This window comes from Echinops telfairi, unplaced genomic scaffold, assembly GCF_000313985.2.
Source record: "Echinops telfairi isolate 266 unplaced genomic scaffold, ASM31398v2 ScPeMD7_9;HRSCAF=40, whole genome shotgun sequence".
Classification (NCBI taxonomy): domain Eukaryota; kingdom Metazoa; phylum Chordata; class Mammalia; order Afrosoricida; family Tenrecidae; genus Echinops; species Echinops telfairi.
Genome location: NW_022103906.1, coordinates 46,152,709 through 46,169,490, shown reverse-complemented (window position 1 = coordinate 46,169,490; position 16,782 = coordinate 46,152,709). Strand labels below are relative to the sequence as shown.

At 46.7% G+C, this 16,782-nt stretch overlaps 1 protein-coding gene across 1 annotated transcript; it reads left to right on the top strand.

The window, feature by feature from the left end:
- The first annotated feature begins 10 nt into the window (after window positions 1–10).
- On the top strand, window positions 11–2,361 carry CLDN23 (claudin 23). Its single transcript, XM_004696186.2, has one exon. The coding sequence runs from the start codon at window positions 11–13 to the stop codon at window positions 857–859; it is 849 nt and encodes a 282-aa protein (XP_004696243.1). The 3' UTR covers window positions 860–2,361.
- Window positions 2,362–16,782: the final 14,421 nt, after the last annotated feature.

The window sequence follows — 16,782 nt, the reverse complement described above, 5'->3', positions numbered from 1 at the left end:
GCCGGCGGCGATGACGCTCGGCATGGTGCTGGCGCCCTGCGGGCTGCTGCTGGACCTGACCGCCACGCTGGCGCCCGGCTGGCGCCTGCTGAAGGGCTTCCTGGACGAGCCCAGGGACACGGCGCTGTTCCAGGGCCTGTGGGACATGTGCCGCGAGCAGAGCAGCCAGGAGCGCCAGTGCGGCCAGCCGGACCGCTGGAGCTACTTCTCGGCCGAGCCCGTGCTGGCGGCACGGGCCCTCATGGTCACGTCGCTGGCCACCACGGCCCTGGGGCTGCTGCTGGCCACGCTCGGGGTGCGCTGCTGGCAGGACGAGCCGCACTTCCTGCTGGCCGGCCTCTCGGGCGTCGTGCTCTTCGCCGCGGGGCTCCTGAGCCTCATCCCCGTGGCCTGGTACAACCACTTCCTGAGTGACCGCGACGTGCTGCCCGCCCCGCCGCCCCCGGTCACGGCGCAGGTCAGCTACAGCCTGGTGCTGGGCTACCTGGGCAGCTGCCTGCTGCTGCTGGGCGGCTGCTCGCTGGCGCTCAGCTTGGTGCCCTGGTGCCAGGGCCGCTGCCGCCGCAAGGCGCCCCCCGCCCAGCCGCGCCGCAGCAGCATCAGCACCGTGTACGTCAACTGGCCCGAGCCCGCGCTCCCGCCCGCCATCAAGTACTACAGCGCCGGCCAGCACCGGCCGCGGCCCGCCGAGCAGGGCGCCGCCAGCAAGCCCAAGGTGGGCTTCCCGATGCCGAGGCCGCCGCCCAAGGCCTACACCAACCCGGCCGCCGACGTCCTGGACGGCGAGACGACCCAGGGCGCGTCCTCCCGCAGCACCCGGCCCTGCCACAGCTCGCTGCCCTGCGACTCCGACTTGTAAAAGAAGCCACCGCCCAGCCGGCCCCCAGCCTGGGCTCAAATGCCCTTCTCTGTAAACTGATGCCTGGATGGGTTTGCTAGGATTTAGGTTTGTCTCCAGGGGGATGCAGCCTTCTGGCCGGCCACCTTCCTTTCCTTCCAAAGACCACTGTCTCGAGCGTAGCATTTGCCGCGCGATGGTTAGACACAGTAAGGAAAATTCGGTGAGATCAGTCAGTACCATCGCATCAATATTTTTGCTCTTGGAAACCGTCTTCTGATAGATCCATTCATGTTTGCATGAATAGAATTTAAGCTGGGGTTCTTTTTCTCTCTCCTCCCCACCCCCTCTGCTGTATTTCACTTTCTTGGAGACTCTTAAGAGGCCATTGTATTTCTGGCTGTTTAAATAAGGCTTTTAACATTAATATAGAACCGTGCAAATACCAGCAGTCTGGGTGGATTTTATGGAATGCAATAACCTGATTAATTCTTATCAACATTTCTTCATGTTTGCATAGGATTTATCTCTTTTTTTTTAATCACTTCTTTTGGAGTGAAAGTTGAACATGCTCAAAGCTTCTCCTCTAGAAGCCAGGAGAAGGAAGGGACCAACTGTGTTCTAGTCCTCGTATACCTCATCCTGGACAGAGTGGACCAGGGACAAGCTGTAAAGCATGCGCAGTCCAGAAACCTGTTTCTCCTATGAGTTCCTATGTCCAGGTCTTCTATTTATAAACGAAACCTGAAGACAACAGCTTCACAATGCCCACAAACGCTGTGTTGTCTCCAGCAGCACCTTTGGGAGTTTCGGCATTCATTCCTCAGGGCTCCTTGGCTGCCCAGGAACCGTTGGTGAAATCGAGCACTGGGATCTTAGCACCTCTTAGCAGGAGAAACAAAAAGAAGCCAGTGGGGCCGCTTTCACGGCCTGATTGCTTTGTTTTCAGGTTCACGCTAGTTTCTGTGCAAAGCAAAGTCTGTTGTTGAAAAACGAGAAGCACCAGTTTCCACTGTGAAAGAAATCTTTTCCTCGTGGCCAGTGCTCCTTACAGTCACAGGCAGCGGTGCTCCCTGAGCTGTGGGAAATGCCCAGCAGGGCCGACTGAATGACAGGCAGGGCATTTAAGGGTGCCAGACAAGATGGACCCACCCTAGGTATCTGTGAAGCCATCTGCTCTGGCATCCCAGTGGGGTTTGGTTTGTTTGCCTGGGGTTTGGTTTTTGTTGGTTGGCTCCTGTCACAGAGCTCTGGTGGCACCATGGACTAGGTGGGACCGCAAGGCTGCTGCGGTGGTGTTAGGTGCTGTCCAGTAGCAGCCTACTCCTGGTGAACCTATATGTACAGCAGAAGGAAACACTGCCCAGTCCTCTGCCCTCCTCCCAGTCGTTCAGTTGTCCCGTGCCATCCTCACAGTTGTTGGTGGTAAGCTTTGTTGCTCAAACCCATCAGCTGGGGGCAAGCTCTGCAGTTGTCTGCTGCCACAACGATGTACAGTTTGGGAAACCCTAAGAAGCAGTTCACTTTTGCCCCATAGGGTCGCTGTGGGTCAGAATCCACTTGCTGACTGTGGGGCTCACTCATTTTGTTTTTGTGACTGTTCTTGCTAGTTGCCATCACTCATAGCAACCCCCTGCACAAAGGGAATGGAGCCCTGGTAGTATAGTGGTTACGGGTGGACCTGTGATCCCATTGGTCGGCAGCTCAAAACCACCAGCAGCTGCTGGAAGAAAGACTGGGCTTTCTACTCCTGTAAACAGTTAGGGTCTCAGAAACCCAGCATGGACTTGCTGGCAGTGAGAACTGCGAGCACAAAGGGATCAGACCGCATGATCCACACGGTTTTCAGGAGTAGCTCACCGTGTTTTCCCTTCTGATCGGGAAGCCCTGCTAAAACCTCATAGTAATACTCAAGCCTCCAGGCCGAGAAGAGGTGGCTGTGTTTGAGGGACATTGGCCAAGAATCGAACCCAGGTCTCCTGCATAGAAGGCAAGAATTCTACCATTGAACCACCACTGCCCTCCTTAACTGAGCTGCCTCTCATCTTTATACCCTGCCACTGGTATTGAGGACAGTGAGCTATACAGTAGAATGAATGAAATAAGACATGCTCGTATGCAACTCTAAGGAGATTATAGATTACTGGAATCATCTGTATCTGTTTTTTGAGACCAAACTTTAACGTGTAAGCCTTTCGCTTAGGGATCTGTTTCAAAGGCAAGTTCTGATTCACTAGGTCTGGAATGGGGCCTCACTCCCGGCTGGCTCCCTTCCTTCCCTTACCAGGGACCACACTTGGAGTTGCAGGGCTTTAGCTGGTGTGGTGGTGTCTCACGCCAATGTCAATCCCAGCCGTCGGTGCATAATCAGAGCCTTGAATACCCACTGCCTCGATGAGTTAAGATGGTCTTGCTAAAGCATACACAGCTGGGGTGGAGGAGATTAGACCGCAGCGTGCATGTCTGCTTCAGCTGGTCCTAGAGAAGGCAGCAATTAGGAGTCTGAGAAGTCGGCATGGAGCCAACAACAGAGACACCGAGTCCCTGGCAAGTAGTGAATTATGCTTGTGTCATAATCTTACATATTACGAGGGAGGCCTCAGTAAAATCAAGCAAACAGACAAAAGAGATTTCCCATGGTTCTATGTTGCTTCACTCTCCAACTATTCTCTGGCTTTTGTTCAGAACACTGCCTCTATGATGATTAAGACACTACGGTTGCTGATAGGTAAAACTCTGTTTTTGTCCTACCAATGAAAACAAAGGCAAAATCCCTTTGAAAGATACACAAAATTCCCTCAAAGACTATACAAAGAAATATTTAAAATACACAAATGCTTTTAATGTGCTATTAAAAAACAACAACAACGTTAAGATGGCATAGAAAGACACCTTAGACTCTCCTTCTCTTTCCAGAGGATCACTCTGTCTGCTGTGCATCATCACAGCTGCACAGACTGAAGGTGGGCTGGGGACTCCAGGTGCTGGAGGAGGCGGAGCCTTGGGAGTTGCTCTTGTGACTGGGACTTTATTCTAAGCTCACCACTCACGCCCGAGCAGCTGCCCCACAATGGAACACTGGAAGGGCACGGTGGCCTGGCTTCACGGTCCACACCTAGATGATGTCCTCACACCTCATTGCTGATCCACCCAGTCACGGTGTAGAGAATCTGCCTTCATTTAATGGGAAAAGCCTTGTCAAGATGACGCGGTGTCCTGGGGATGGGGAATATGTGAAGGCAAAGCAGAAACCGCAGGAGCACAGCTCCTGCTCCACCCCTTTGCCAGTGGAGGGAGGAGCTGCTGATCCCTGCAGAGGCTGGGTGGGACGCTGTCCAGTGTGCCTTAGCAACTGTGACAGGGACAGCCAATCATGTCTGTAATGCCCTCAGCGTCTCCTTTCCATACCTATGAACCACTCTTAGTTGAAACTACATTCATAATTCAACCAAGGCTTTTGTTTGCACCCTCCTGACTTTCTCCCCCACGTAAACCCTGATCAATCCACACCTCCACTGACATATACACACTTACTGCTACTGAGTGATACCAAATCCTAGTGGCCTGATGGTCACCATGGATAGGTAGAACTGCCCCTGCCAATTCCAGAGACTAGCTCTTTCTGGGAGTAGACAGCTTCATCTTTCTCCCGAGGATTGGTAGGTGGTTTTGAACTGCTGATCTTGTGGATCATTGTATCATATTTAAGCCTCGTTTATTTGTGGCGTAGTTCTTTGAATACTTGCTCATTCTATCTTTAAATGAAAGCGAAGACACATAACCAGGAAAAAACCAACCCGTTGTCATGGAGTTGATTCCGACGCATAGCTCCCCCACCCCCCCCACCCCTCAACTGTGTCAAAGCGAACCACTCTCTCCTGAACTAGCGTTTTCAATGGCTGAGTTTTCGGATGTTGACTGTCCAGGCTTTTGTGCTGAGGTTTATCTGGGTGGACTCGAACCTCTAACCTTTGGGTGAGTTAGCTGAGTGAGGGATTCCTTAGCAGACGCACAGTTTCTAACCACTGTTTCTGGAGGAAGCGCACGGGGCAGTTCTACCTGCCCTCTAGGGTCACTGTGAATCAGAAATGTCTCGACAATGAGTTTGGAGTTTGGAGAATGGATACTGATCATTCTACAGTGACTGTTAACAACTTAATTCAGTAATTATTAAAAACCATTTCTATACACAAGTGCTTCCTCACCTTATACACAACCTCATATGCCTACAGAAAGTGATATGTGTCCCAGGACACAGGTTGGAGGGTTCCTGAACGGCTCCTCCCCCAGCTGTGAGAGAGGGGCTCAGTGTCTCCCTCTGCCGTCAGTGTGCCGTGGGGGTGGAGGTGGGGGTGGAGGTGGAAGCACACTTTGAGGGAAGTGGAGAGGAGGAGGGAATGGATCATAGATGAAATTTTGTTAATCTGGGTTACAATTTGTGTACAGAGAACAGATGAACACAATTCACACCTTCTCTGCTCCCAAATCACTACAGATCAGGCCTTTTTCCCTGGGTGGGAAGGAAGGGAAATAAAGAGACTTCGAATTAAAAGCTCATTTGAAATTCACACCCAATCTTAATCACATCCACCCACATTCTGATATCTCCTCAAAACAGCACAAGATGACATCCTTCGGTAATTCTCCAGTAAGGAGGACTGAACGTAAGAAAAAGTCTGATTTGTTTCAACCAAGGAACTTATGGACAAAACTTCAGTGGGGTCAGTGTGGATTCGAGGGCTTGATTCTGCAGTGGGGGCACGTTGAGATCGTGGTTTAAGGATGATGTAAGCATAACTCTCCCTCACTCTTGCCCAACCTGCCTGGCCAAGTTTCTCTCTCTCTCTCTCTCTCTCTCTCTCTCTCTCAAGCAGGTGAGAGAGCAGCCCACTTGTCAACCAGTGAGACAAAGAGGTGAAGAGCCCTGTAGGACAGGTGCCCCTCACAGGTACCTGGCATCTTTGTCATTCATGTAGCAAGTACCCGTGCTTCCCCTCTACCCGTGGACAGCCCCATAAATGGTTCTCAAAGAGCCACCACTCGCATAGAGTTGAGACTAAGCAAGGTCACTGTAGTTTTTCTGAAATTTATGTGTTGGATGCCCTTAATGGCTTACCTGCCCCTGATGGCTTCAGTTTTCTCATCTGTAAAACTAGAGGGCTGAACTAAATGGCCTCAGAGGACCTTCCTAGCTGTAATGTTCTGAGGGTGAAGGTTAAGAGGTAAATGAGACTGAGAAGAGAGAAACAAAATTTTACATTGACTGTGGGGATGCTGACTGACCTACGAAATTACTAATTGGTCTGAGGGCAGGTAAGGCCATACTTTACTTCTTACAGCTGGTAATGTGACATCTATCCAAATATATGAGGGATATCCCCTAAAAAAAGGAATTATTTTACCCCAGAGCTATGTATTTAAACCTTTTTGCAAAGCAACCTGATCACTTTCAAAGTACTCTCCATTACCCTTATACATTTGTCAAATCTGTGATTCCATTCTTGGAAACATTTTTCAAACATCTGTTTGGATGGCTGACAGCACCTCCCTCATTTTTTTTTCCTTCACATCTTCTAAGTCATCTAGTTGCTGCCCTTTCATGCCCCTCTTCATTCTCAGAAACAAAGAGAAGTCTCAGAGTATGGTCAGGTGAGGGAGGTGAATTGAGCAAGAGAGGCATGCTGGTTTTTGCCCAAAAATGACAGTCGGACCTGGTGGAATCAACTCCAAATGTACTATCCCCCTTACATCAGAAAACAAAAACAAATGAACATCATCTTGATCTTTGATTTCATTTGACAAGCTTTTTTTGGAAGAAGTGATGATGGCATCTTCCCCTGGCTTGACTGATGTTTGCTTTCAGGGTCGTAAGAATAGCACCATGTCTTGTCACCAGTCATGACCTTGGAAAGAAAGTCTGGGGCCCTTCAGAACCACTCCAAAGCATGGCGTGTTTCCACTCGACGCTCTTTTCCTGGTCAGAACCTGAGGCACAAATTTCACAGCGACCGGTCTCATTCCCAAATCTTCTGTTAAATCCACTGAACCGAGCTCCAAGATGGTCCACATAACTCCCCCATCTCTTCAATGGTCTCTAGTTGGTCTTTGAGCACAAGTGCATACATTTTGTCGACATTTTCATCTGTTCGGGAAGTTGATGGACATCCAGAACGAGGTTTGTCATCAATCAATATTTCACCTTTTTTGAAACAAGAAAACCACTCTACACTTGACTTTTCCCAAAGTGCTTTCCTTGTAAGCTGTGTTCAACATTACAGTAGTTTCTGTGGCATTTTTCCTGAGCAGGAAACAAAATGTCACAGGCACACACTGTTCTCTTAAATTAGCTATCACCAAAAATGAGGTTCAAGTGAAATTGCTTTTATGAAAAAATTCACTGTGACGAGAGAGAACCTTCCTAGGTGACACCACTGGGTGCACTAACTCAGTGAGTTGCTTGATGCTCAACTAGCAGAGCATCAAAGGTTACCCCCTCATCTAAGGTTACGTACACTTAGAGATTTGGAATCTTATTGTAGAATTCATTGGTGACTATTTTAGGCTCAAAGAGATTTACGCTAAAATTTCCCTCATGTCTATTGTGATAGAAACAGAAGTGACTGAGTTAATTTAGGCACCTTCTTCTTATTCTCTCCACTCCACTGGCTTAGCATATGGACAGGAGAGGGCTTGTGGATGGAGGGAATTATGTGCTAAGTTCCTACCACTTTGCACTCTTCGGAGACTCATGGGATTCAGAGAGTTTAAGACTACTGATCTTTTAGAAGTAGTGATCTTTTGGCTTTCCTCCTAATCATTATTTCTCTAGAAACTGCTGACGGCCTGCGTAGCATCATAGCAACATGCAAGCCTTCACCACTGACAGATGGGTGGGGGAAAGCTTAAAATGCATTTCTAGGAACAGAACCAGGTCCTACATGGAAAGCAAGAATTTAGGTTTTAAAGGTTAGGGATGGCTAAATATAAAATTAATATAGCCACTTATAGAATCAGGTCCTTGTAGTCAAAAGGAGGCAACTCAACCTTCATATGTGCTTTCTGACTCTTGAAGGGGGAAAGCGGATATGTGAAGCTAGATTCGGGTGAGATCGTAGCTAGGCATGGCATACATGCCTAATGCAAATCCACAGCCATTGAGTCAATTCCAATCCACAGTAACCACACAGGCAGAGCACAGATGTTCCTTAGGAGTTCGAAGACTAAACCTCTATGGGAGCAGCCTCATCTTGTCTCCCAAGGAGTGGCTGGTGGATTTGAACCTAGACATTGCTTAACCCACCACGGATCCGACATATGTGGGACAATACAGATTAATAAACTTCTCTCCGTACCCCTGGCTTATTTACATGTGTTTACATATATCTCCATTCTTTGGGTAGGTAAAGATAATACACACGATATGTTAGGAGATCTGGCTGCTGGAGCTCCTATTTTTCTAAGAAAGGGAGTGAGGTGGGATTTCTGGGGCCCCAGCAGGAAATGGGGTATGCAGAGTAGAGGTGTTTGGCTGATGTTACCATTTCAGTGTAAAACCCACCGAAGTAGGTTGAGCCAATGAGAGCTCGGGGCCCAGAAGTCTAGTCAAGGGAGACAAAGCAGGCTGCAATCCTATCCAAGAGAATGGTCATCCTATTGTGCGTCATTCTTACATGCTCTTGAGCCTGACCCTCTGGGGCGGTCCTCATGCACCCAGGGTAGCCCTCAGCAGTTGGTTCTTGAGAGGGCACGAGAGAGGCCCAGAGGACTGTGGGGCCGGGATTGTTCCTGTCAATACAGCTGAGCAGATGCACTTTCATGTCACTTGGCCTCCCAGCTTCCAAAGCCCTGGCACTTGTTCTTCAAGTCAAGGTGATCTTTACTGGGGGATTTCCATTCATCTCCTACACACCCAATTGATATTGATTATCTGAGATTTCTATAAGACTGGGAAGTCCTCACTAGTAAATTATAAGATTTATTTTTTAAGTACCTAACAATTATTGAGTGCTTTCATACTGGGTTGCAAAGAACACTTACAACCTGCTATTGGGTAGGTCCCCACAGTGTTTCCAAGGCTGTCCTTTGTACAAAAGCAGACTGCCCTATCTGCCCCCTGCCCCCTGCCCCCCTCCCCCACCCCAGTGGCTGGTTGGTTTGAACCACCTTGATTGTCAGCCAAGTGCTCACCTTGTTTGCTGTACCCCACAGGCATCAGCCTGGACATTCTCATTATGCGCGGTAGTCTACACTGATTCATTCTGCCCGAAACGGTACATGAATCGTCAGGAGAAGGGCTAAGGAGTGCCCGATAGACACACCTCGCTACTGATTCCAAGGTCAGCGGTCGCCTCCCAGCCCCTCCCACTGCTTCACTGGAGAAAGATCGGCCAGTCTCCTCCTGTGAGGATCACAGCCTCGCAAATTCCCAGGCTGTTCTACTCTGTCACGTGGAGCTGCCACGAGTCCACATTGAACGGTACCAGCAATAACCACAGAGAGGGCTGGGCAAGAAGCACGTTGAGGTTAGGTTTAGAATTTGGATTCCCGGTATTGCCCTCAGGTGCGAGGTGAGCAGTGTAGAGGCCTTGTCATGCAGTGCTTCGTGGGAATGCTATGGGTCCGGATCCTTCCATTTCTGTAATTAGGGGAACAGGTTCAGGATTACGTGATCTGTCCAAGGTTGTTATTGAACTTGGGAACATACTCCCGTGTGGTCATCCTAGGTCTCATCACAGGTCTTGATTCCTTTCATTGGGCGGGGATAAACTCATTTTCAGGAGGTGATAGGGAGAGGGCTAGTCAAAGGGGCATTCGGATTAAGCAATATCTGCATGTTGCCCTCAGGTTCCTGGATGACACAAAGGGTTTGCCCTTGACCACTAACCTAAAAGATGGTTGGGCCAATCCCCCGAGCAGTTGTGCAGAAAAGCTGCCAGATCATCCACTTCCTTGGACGCAAGGGCCGGAGAAACCTTTGGCATAGTTCTGCTCTGTAACACATGGGTCACCATGAGTCACAATTTACTTGTTGGCAACTGGTTTGGATGTTTTGGTTTGGCAAGTGCCCCTACTGGGTTAGAGCTAATTGAGATGAATCCTGCTGCATTCCTGTACACTGTGTATTACCGTCCTAATTAGTATCCACCCTAATTTTGAATTTAAATAAGCCTTAGGTTTTCCTTTGTAAGCTTTGCCTTCTGAAAAGTATAGCTACATTTTCTGTTAGTTTAAGAATTAAATGAGACCATAAAGAAGTACTACTTTACAAGCAACAGTAAATACTAACAGTGGAGAAATTTAACATCAAGTTGGAAATAGTAAGAAAAGAACATTTGACCATCTACTACCCTGCAGGAACTTGGACTTTAGTCTGTGATAGAAAGACTCAAGAGAGACCACTGCCTGTACAAAATGGGATAACAGATTCACAGAGATTAATTTGGTCAAAGATAGCATCAGGGTCATGATTCAAATCTGAATCTTCTGACTGGGCACCCGTACTAGTGAGGATAGAAAGTTGTGGATAAACTAACTGGATTACATCGGATTACATTGAAATTGAACCCTGCCTGTGAGTATCTAGTTATTTAGCATGAGTTAAACCAAAATCACCTCCAATTTAGAAAGCAGCTCTTATAATAGGAAATATCATTTATTACAAAAAGATCACAGGAATTTAAACAGTACAGGATGAAATACATACTCGTTATTGAGATGTTTGGGCTCATTGTGTACATGGTTAGCATGCAAAGCAGTTAACTATTTCTGTGGGGAAAGACAGTTTGTGCGATCCTAAGACAACAATTAAAACAAATGGCTCCTCCACACAGGGCTTTAGAGAAGTCACAGGAGCCCATGGATTTGAGGAGTAATGACAACAAGCCCTAAAGACATTCCTTCCTAAGCCAGATAGGTCAGAACCCCACATGGAAGCCCCCCAAGTGTTGGATTTCTTGATTACTCTTTCATGCACTTTGTTCCACCTTTACTGTTCAAACCAGTGTTAAAGGACAAACAACCTCCTTAACATTAGTTTGATAGATATGAGGGACTTCAAATAGTCATGGAAAAACAGAATTTAACCACAACGGAGGCCTTCCATGACCACTGGGAAGCCGCCTCATGTAAAAGCAGCCTTCGCCAACAACAAGAAGCCCTGCATGGCCATGTGGCTGCCTTTCACCCAACGAGGATTTCAAGGCACTCTAACTGCACCCCACAATTATGTTTCCTCAAGAACTCTCAAACATCACCTATGTGCCTGTTCATCATAACCTTTATTGACAAAAGCCTCACTATTAATCAGTTTTTCTTTTCCCCCGACCCGTACCTTCTTGCCGTCCTCACAATGTAATCCCCTCCCCTCTTCCCACTTCCTTCCTGGGTTTATCAGTCCCATGGGTCCTTGTTTCCTGTCCATTCCTGCCTTCTAAGCTCTCTCCTGGGCAATTGTTGCCCTCCTAATGCCATATGATTGATTTTCCCAAGGCATGGTAGCGTCCTGGAGCTGCTGTTCCCCTTATAGGCCTATTTATTGTTTGGCTCAAAATGGAGCCATGGACGTGGGATTCAGTTCCAGGCCTGGAGATGGCCTAACGGCCCTAGCCTCGCGCTTCCCATCAGTCCAGCAGGCCAGGTCTTTTTCTGATGTTGGGTTCTTTCCACATCTTCCCCCACTCTCACCAGGACCCTATGTTCCGCTCCATTCATTGGGGTCAGCAGTGGCAGCTGGGCCCCATCTAGTTCTTCCGGTCTCCGCGTTGGAGACACTGTGAGCATCCTAACACTTCCCACTTCGCGAGTAAGCGGAGTGACCTTTGGCAAAGATATATCACTTCTGGCTTTTTCTCCCCTCTTAAAGTGAAGCAACGCTATATATCTGAAAGCTTTCTTCATCTCTATAATAGTTTTCAGTGCACTGTGTGTGTGCGTGTGCACAATGAGTTTTCAGGGGGCACAAAGAGTTAAGCACATGAGAACTAGTGGAAAGATTGTGGCCCAAATACCCCCCAGAGGCCCCTAGAAGTCAGGTCTGATGATCATCCCAAATGAAGGCTCCACTCAAGGGCAACAAACAACATGTGTGTGACTGAGTGTCTCTTCCCAAGTTGTCTATCTCATCAGTACCTTCAATTACTGTTACTCCCTACTCTCAAGCTTACTTTGGCAGAAATACATACATACACACACACACACACACACACACACACACACACACATTCTTGTGCCTTTAATCCAGTGACTTTCTTGCTCTGTGGTGAAACTCAATGCTTTTGTTTTTAAATTTTCCCATGTTTGTTTCACCACCTACCAATTTCTGCTTCAAAACCGTCAATATTCTTAGAAAGTACTCCACCTCATCTGGGGTGAATCCTCTCACTACATCCCTCAGTGGCATGAACCATCGCTGAGGCAAATTTTACCTCACACAGGCTTCGTGCCCCTACACGTTGGTTTGTTTGCCTCCAGTCTCACCCAATGATAGCCTGGGATATCAGTTCCCGGGTCATCTAGAGCAGAGGCCTGCTGCGTCACCCAGCTCCTTCCTCAGAGGACCACACTCTTCGATGAAGATATGAAAGCCACTCACCTGAGTAATAGACCAAGGCTCCCAGGGCTACCGGAACTACAGAGAGGCGACGGTTACACTGCAGGCAACGAGCTGTCTCTTCTCAGCCCTCTCTGCTGTGTCCTAGGAGACAGCTGCATCTTCTTAGGATTCCTTCCTCTATGCAGTTTCCCGTGAGTCCTTGCACTGACCAGATGCTCCTCGTTTCCTTGATTTCTGGCGTCCTGAGCAGTCTCACAGAAGCTAGAGTGGTTAGCTTCTTTTCTGACAGATAGGTCCTCCCTCTTCGGCCTAGGGAGACTTGCTTGGAATAGTCTTGGTTGGAGAGCTTGGGAAACTACTGGAGTCAGACTTTCACTAGCCTCTGGTCTTTAACATGTCGGCAGCAAGTACATTTTATCTGTATCAACGCCTACAAAAAATGGTAGGTACAAGATGTTGGTATATATCATGCATGGGTAAGTCAAAAAGTATTGTTAGAAACTGAATTCCAGAAGATAATTTCTGAGCTTTCAGAACTCAGTAATACTCTGAAAAGGTGAAAGAGTATCATTGAATTCATGGAATTAGTGACCTTGAAGATAAATCTCTCAATACTAATTTGTTAGAAGAACAATCCGAGAAAAAAGAACCGCCACAGAATCAATGAAGAAAGGCTTGGGATTATGTAAGACATCATCCAAAGAAATAACTTACATAGGATTGGAATTCCAGAACAGAAAGAGACCAAAAAGAAAAGCACAGAGAAAATTTTTGAAAGAAATTCCCCAAATCTCAAGAAAAACAAGAAGAAAGTCCTTCAAGAAGCCGAACAGAGGCTAAACAGGATAAGCCTCAAAATAAAGTCACCAAGACATACCGCCATCAAACTTTTCAAAACCAAAGACGAGGAAAGAGCTGCTGAATATGAAATGAGCCTTCTCGGAAGACAGGCGGAGAATTTACTACCATCCAGAAAAGAGAGACAGAAGTGGAGTTTGTCCTCTGTGCCCGAGATCCCTGCAAATTCAACTCCCTTGATCCAGAGGCAGAAAGTTGTGACACCAGAGAGGCAGCAAAGCAGTGGCAGCAGCAGCAGCACAAGAGTCCTAGCATGAGACAGAGTGGTAGACTGAGTCAAGCGGAGTGCCTTTTGGCAGGTAGCTTGCTGACAGAGCAGGGCGCCTCGGGCACTTGATTGGGGAGCTGGGTTTGAGGAGCCACAGAGCTGGAGCTGTGTCTTCAGGCGGAGGCTTCTGGAACATTGGAGTGCCCACTGGACCTTTATCAGCAGGACTGAAAGAGCTTTATTGCATTGACCAGCACGACAGATGCCAGGTCATGGGACCGAGGGCCAGAAAGTGTCCTGCCTGCAGGCACAGCAGAGAAGAAACTGTCTTAAACAAAGAGCTACATCCTGGACATTTCTAAACCGGACTAGTAAACTGCTAACCTCCCTAATAAGGCTCCTAATCATGAGTTTGGTCTGTGAATTCGGTGTGACCATTGCAAGGAATGATCAAACCCAGCTGAGAAAGAGAGGACCGTGGGAGCACGCTCCACCGTACCCCTAACCCCCTGCCACACACACCTGTGTGGTTTCAAAGCTTAATCAACATCCTAAGTGTTAAGTAACAATAAAGTGACAATGAGTGAAATAAAGACTATTTCTCCTTTGAGCTAAAATGGGATTTCTATTATACCACTGTTGTAATATAAGAAGCCCAGGTGGTGTAGTGGGTTATAAATTGGGCTGCTAACCACGAGGTTAGTTCAAATCCACTAGAGGCTACTCAGGAGAAAAATGGGGCATTTTGCTCCTTGAAATATTTGCAGCCTCAGAAACCCAAGGCGCGGTTCTGCTCTGCCAAATCATAGGTGCCTCCTGGGGTCACTACGAGGTGACACAGATGCAACGGCAGTGCGTTTGGTCTCGGTTTTTAGTTATCATTGTAACTTGCTTAGTCTACAATAACAGGAGTAAAAGAAAACCCATATTTACCAACTCTCCACCCAATGTCCTCTTGAATGTCCTGTCTCCTAGATAAGTTGTAGGATGGATTATCCCCCAGAATCGCACTGAATACAGTTGCATAAATACAAGAGGGTGTGCAGAGCTACAGAACTTCGTTAAAGAAACATTTGTGAGTTAATGAGAAACAAAGATAGTTTAAGGCAATACAACAGAATGAAACCTCTTCCGTCCAGTGGATCTCAAGGCCGTCAGATTGAATGAAAGTCCTGTTGACTTCAGTCATAGTGGAAGTTTATTTACATGGTACATTTGTTATAAACTTTTCAGTCTATGATCTCCAGGTCTACCTCAAACCACTGGTTTTTCTGAACCATTTACTTAGCTGTACCGAACTTAGATTATTTTGCTGAAATAAAAGCCTGTCAAAAATCATTAACAACTATAAAACTTAAAAGAGCTTCCTGAGAAATGAATGAATATGAAACAGTGACACTGTGAATGTTACCCAATATGAATACTGTCACTCTTATCTATCCAAACTCCAACTGAGTGGTGAGAGTCTTACAGAAGAGCCATGCATTTTAATAAATCATGTTGGGGTGGGAATAATTTCAAGATAAATAAAAATGGGTATGTACTTTTCCCCACAAAAAATTCAAGTATTAAGTTATGATCAGCACACTCACCAATGTCCAGATAGCCAAAAAGATAAAATTGGCAGGTGTGGCACCTCAATGCAGCCCATGCAACTAATGAGTAATGATTTTAAAAGCTATTCTAATCCGTCATTTCTAAAACGGGCTTATCTGCAAAAAGAATCAGCAGCAGATGGCTGGCAGCAGTCTGATCAGACCCTAATCAATGAGCATCTTTGAGAGTAGCTTCTGAAAACCTCTTTCCAAAAATGTTCCCATAATGCTCATGTTGCTAGCCCAACTGCTCAGTGGACCAGCATTTGAAAAATATAAAGAAAAAGATGAATATAAATCTATCTTAAACAGCATTTTCCAGATGTACCAAATCTAAGCCATAGAAATGTTACTTCATTAGACCATGCACTATAGTTTGAAGTACCTGAAATGATTACAACAATTAAGGAACACTGTAATCAACCTAGTACGGCCATGTGTATTTAGCCAAATGAAGTAGGTCCTGCCCCACCGTACAGGTGAGATGTTACATGTACTATGTTGGCAGAGCAGGCATATTCATCTCAATCCAAATCATGGTCCAGTTCTGTCTGTACTATAAAGCTGAGCTGCTGATGAAGTAAAGAATTAATAGTATTTATGTAATAAATAACCAAGTAAGTAAAAACTCCCTTGAAGACACAAAATGAGGTACATATACATACTTAGACTAGGAAAATTACTTATTCTTTCACAGTAAGACACAAGCAAAGATCAGTGTCAAGCAGCAGGAGATAGTCCTTAAATACTCAATAAGAATGAAGACCTACCACTCCCATACAGAGTTGCGGTCTCAGAAACGCACAGGGCAGTTCTACCCTGTCCTTAGGGGCTCTACGAGTCAACATCGACTGAATGGCAATGAGTTTTGTGAGTTTTCTTAATCACCAACCCATGCTGTGGGTTAGGTGTTGGACTGATAACTATAAGGTCTTTGGTTCAAACCCATCAGCTGCTCCTTGAGAGAAAAATGAGGTGTCTGCTCCAGTGTAGATTTACAATCTCACAAAACCTGTATAGGATTGCTGTGAGTCAGAACTGACTAGACGGCAGTGGGTTTGGTTCTAGTTGATCACCAATCGTTGACTATTCCCATGGTCATGCTTTGTCTCTCACGGGTTTCTTAAACATTCCTCCAGCTTCAACTTGGACTTCAACAGGAATAATGGATGGCCTAGTTCATAGTCAGCCTCTGGCCTTGTTCCGATGGATAGTATTGAGTGTCTTCCTACTTTACTTCCACAAATAGGTTTGATTCCTGGGTATTCTATCTGGTCAAGGCCACATGGATAGTTGTGGACCTTTTATTTCGTCGAAAAAATAAGTTTGCCCTAAATAAATCACACAGTATTGCAATCTCCAGCCTTGCTGCTGTTACCAAGACCATATTTTCCAACAACTCATCCGTTTTTGTTTTCAACTTTTGTATTCCAACCACCAGTAATTACCGATGTATCGTGAATGCATGTTTAATCAGCATCGTACTATAGACCCGACCAAACCCACAGCCATTCCATTAAGTCAATTGCAATTCATAGCAATCTTCGGTAGTGTTTCTGAGCTTATACATCTTTAAGAGAGCAGACAGCCGCAGCTTTCTCCTTCAGAACAGCAAGCTGGTTTCAACCACTGACCGCGCTGGTTAACAGGCCAGTGCTTACCCAGCAGTGCCGCCAGTGTTCCTGTCAGACTCTCAACATTGGTAAAAATCTTCTTTTTCCCTTTTTTGTTT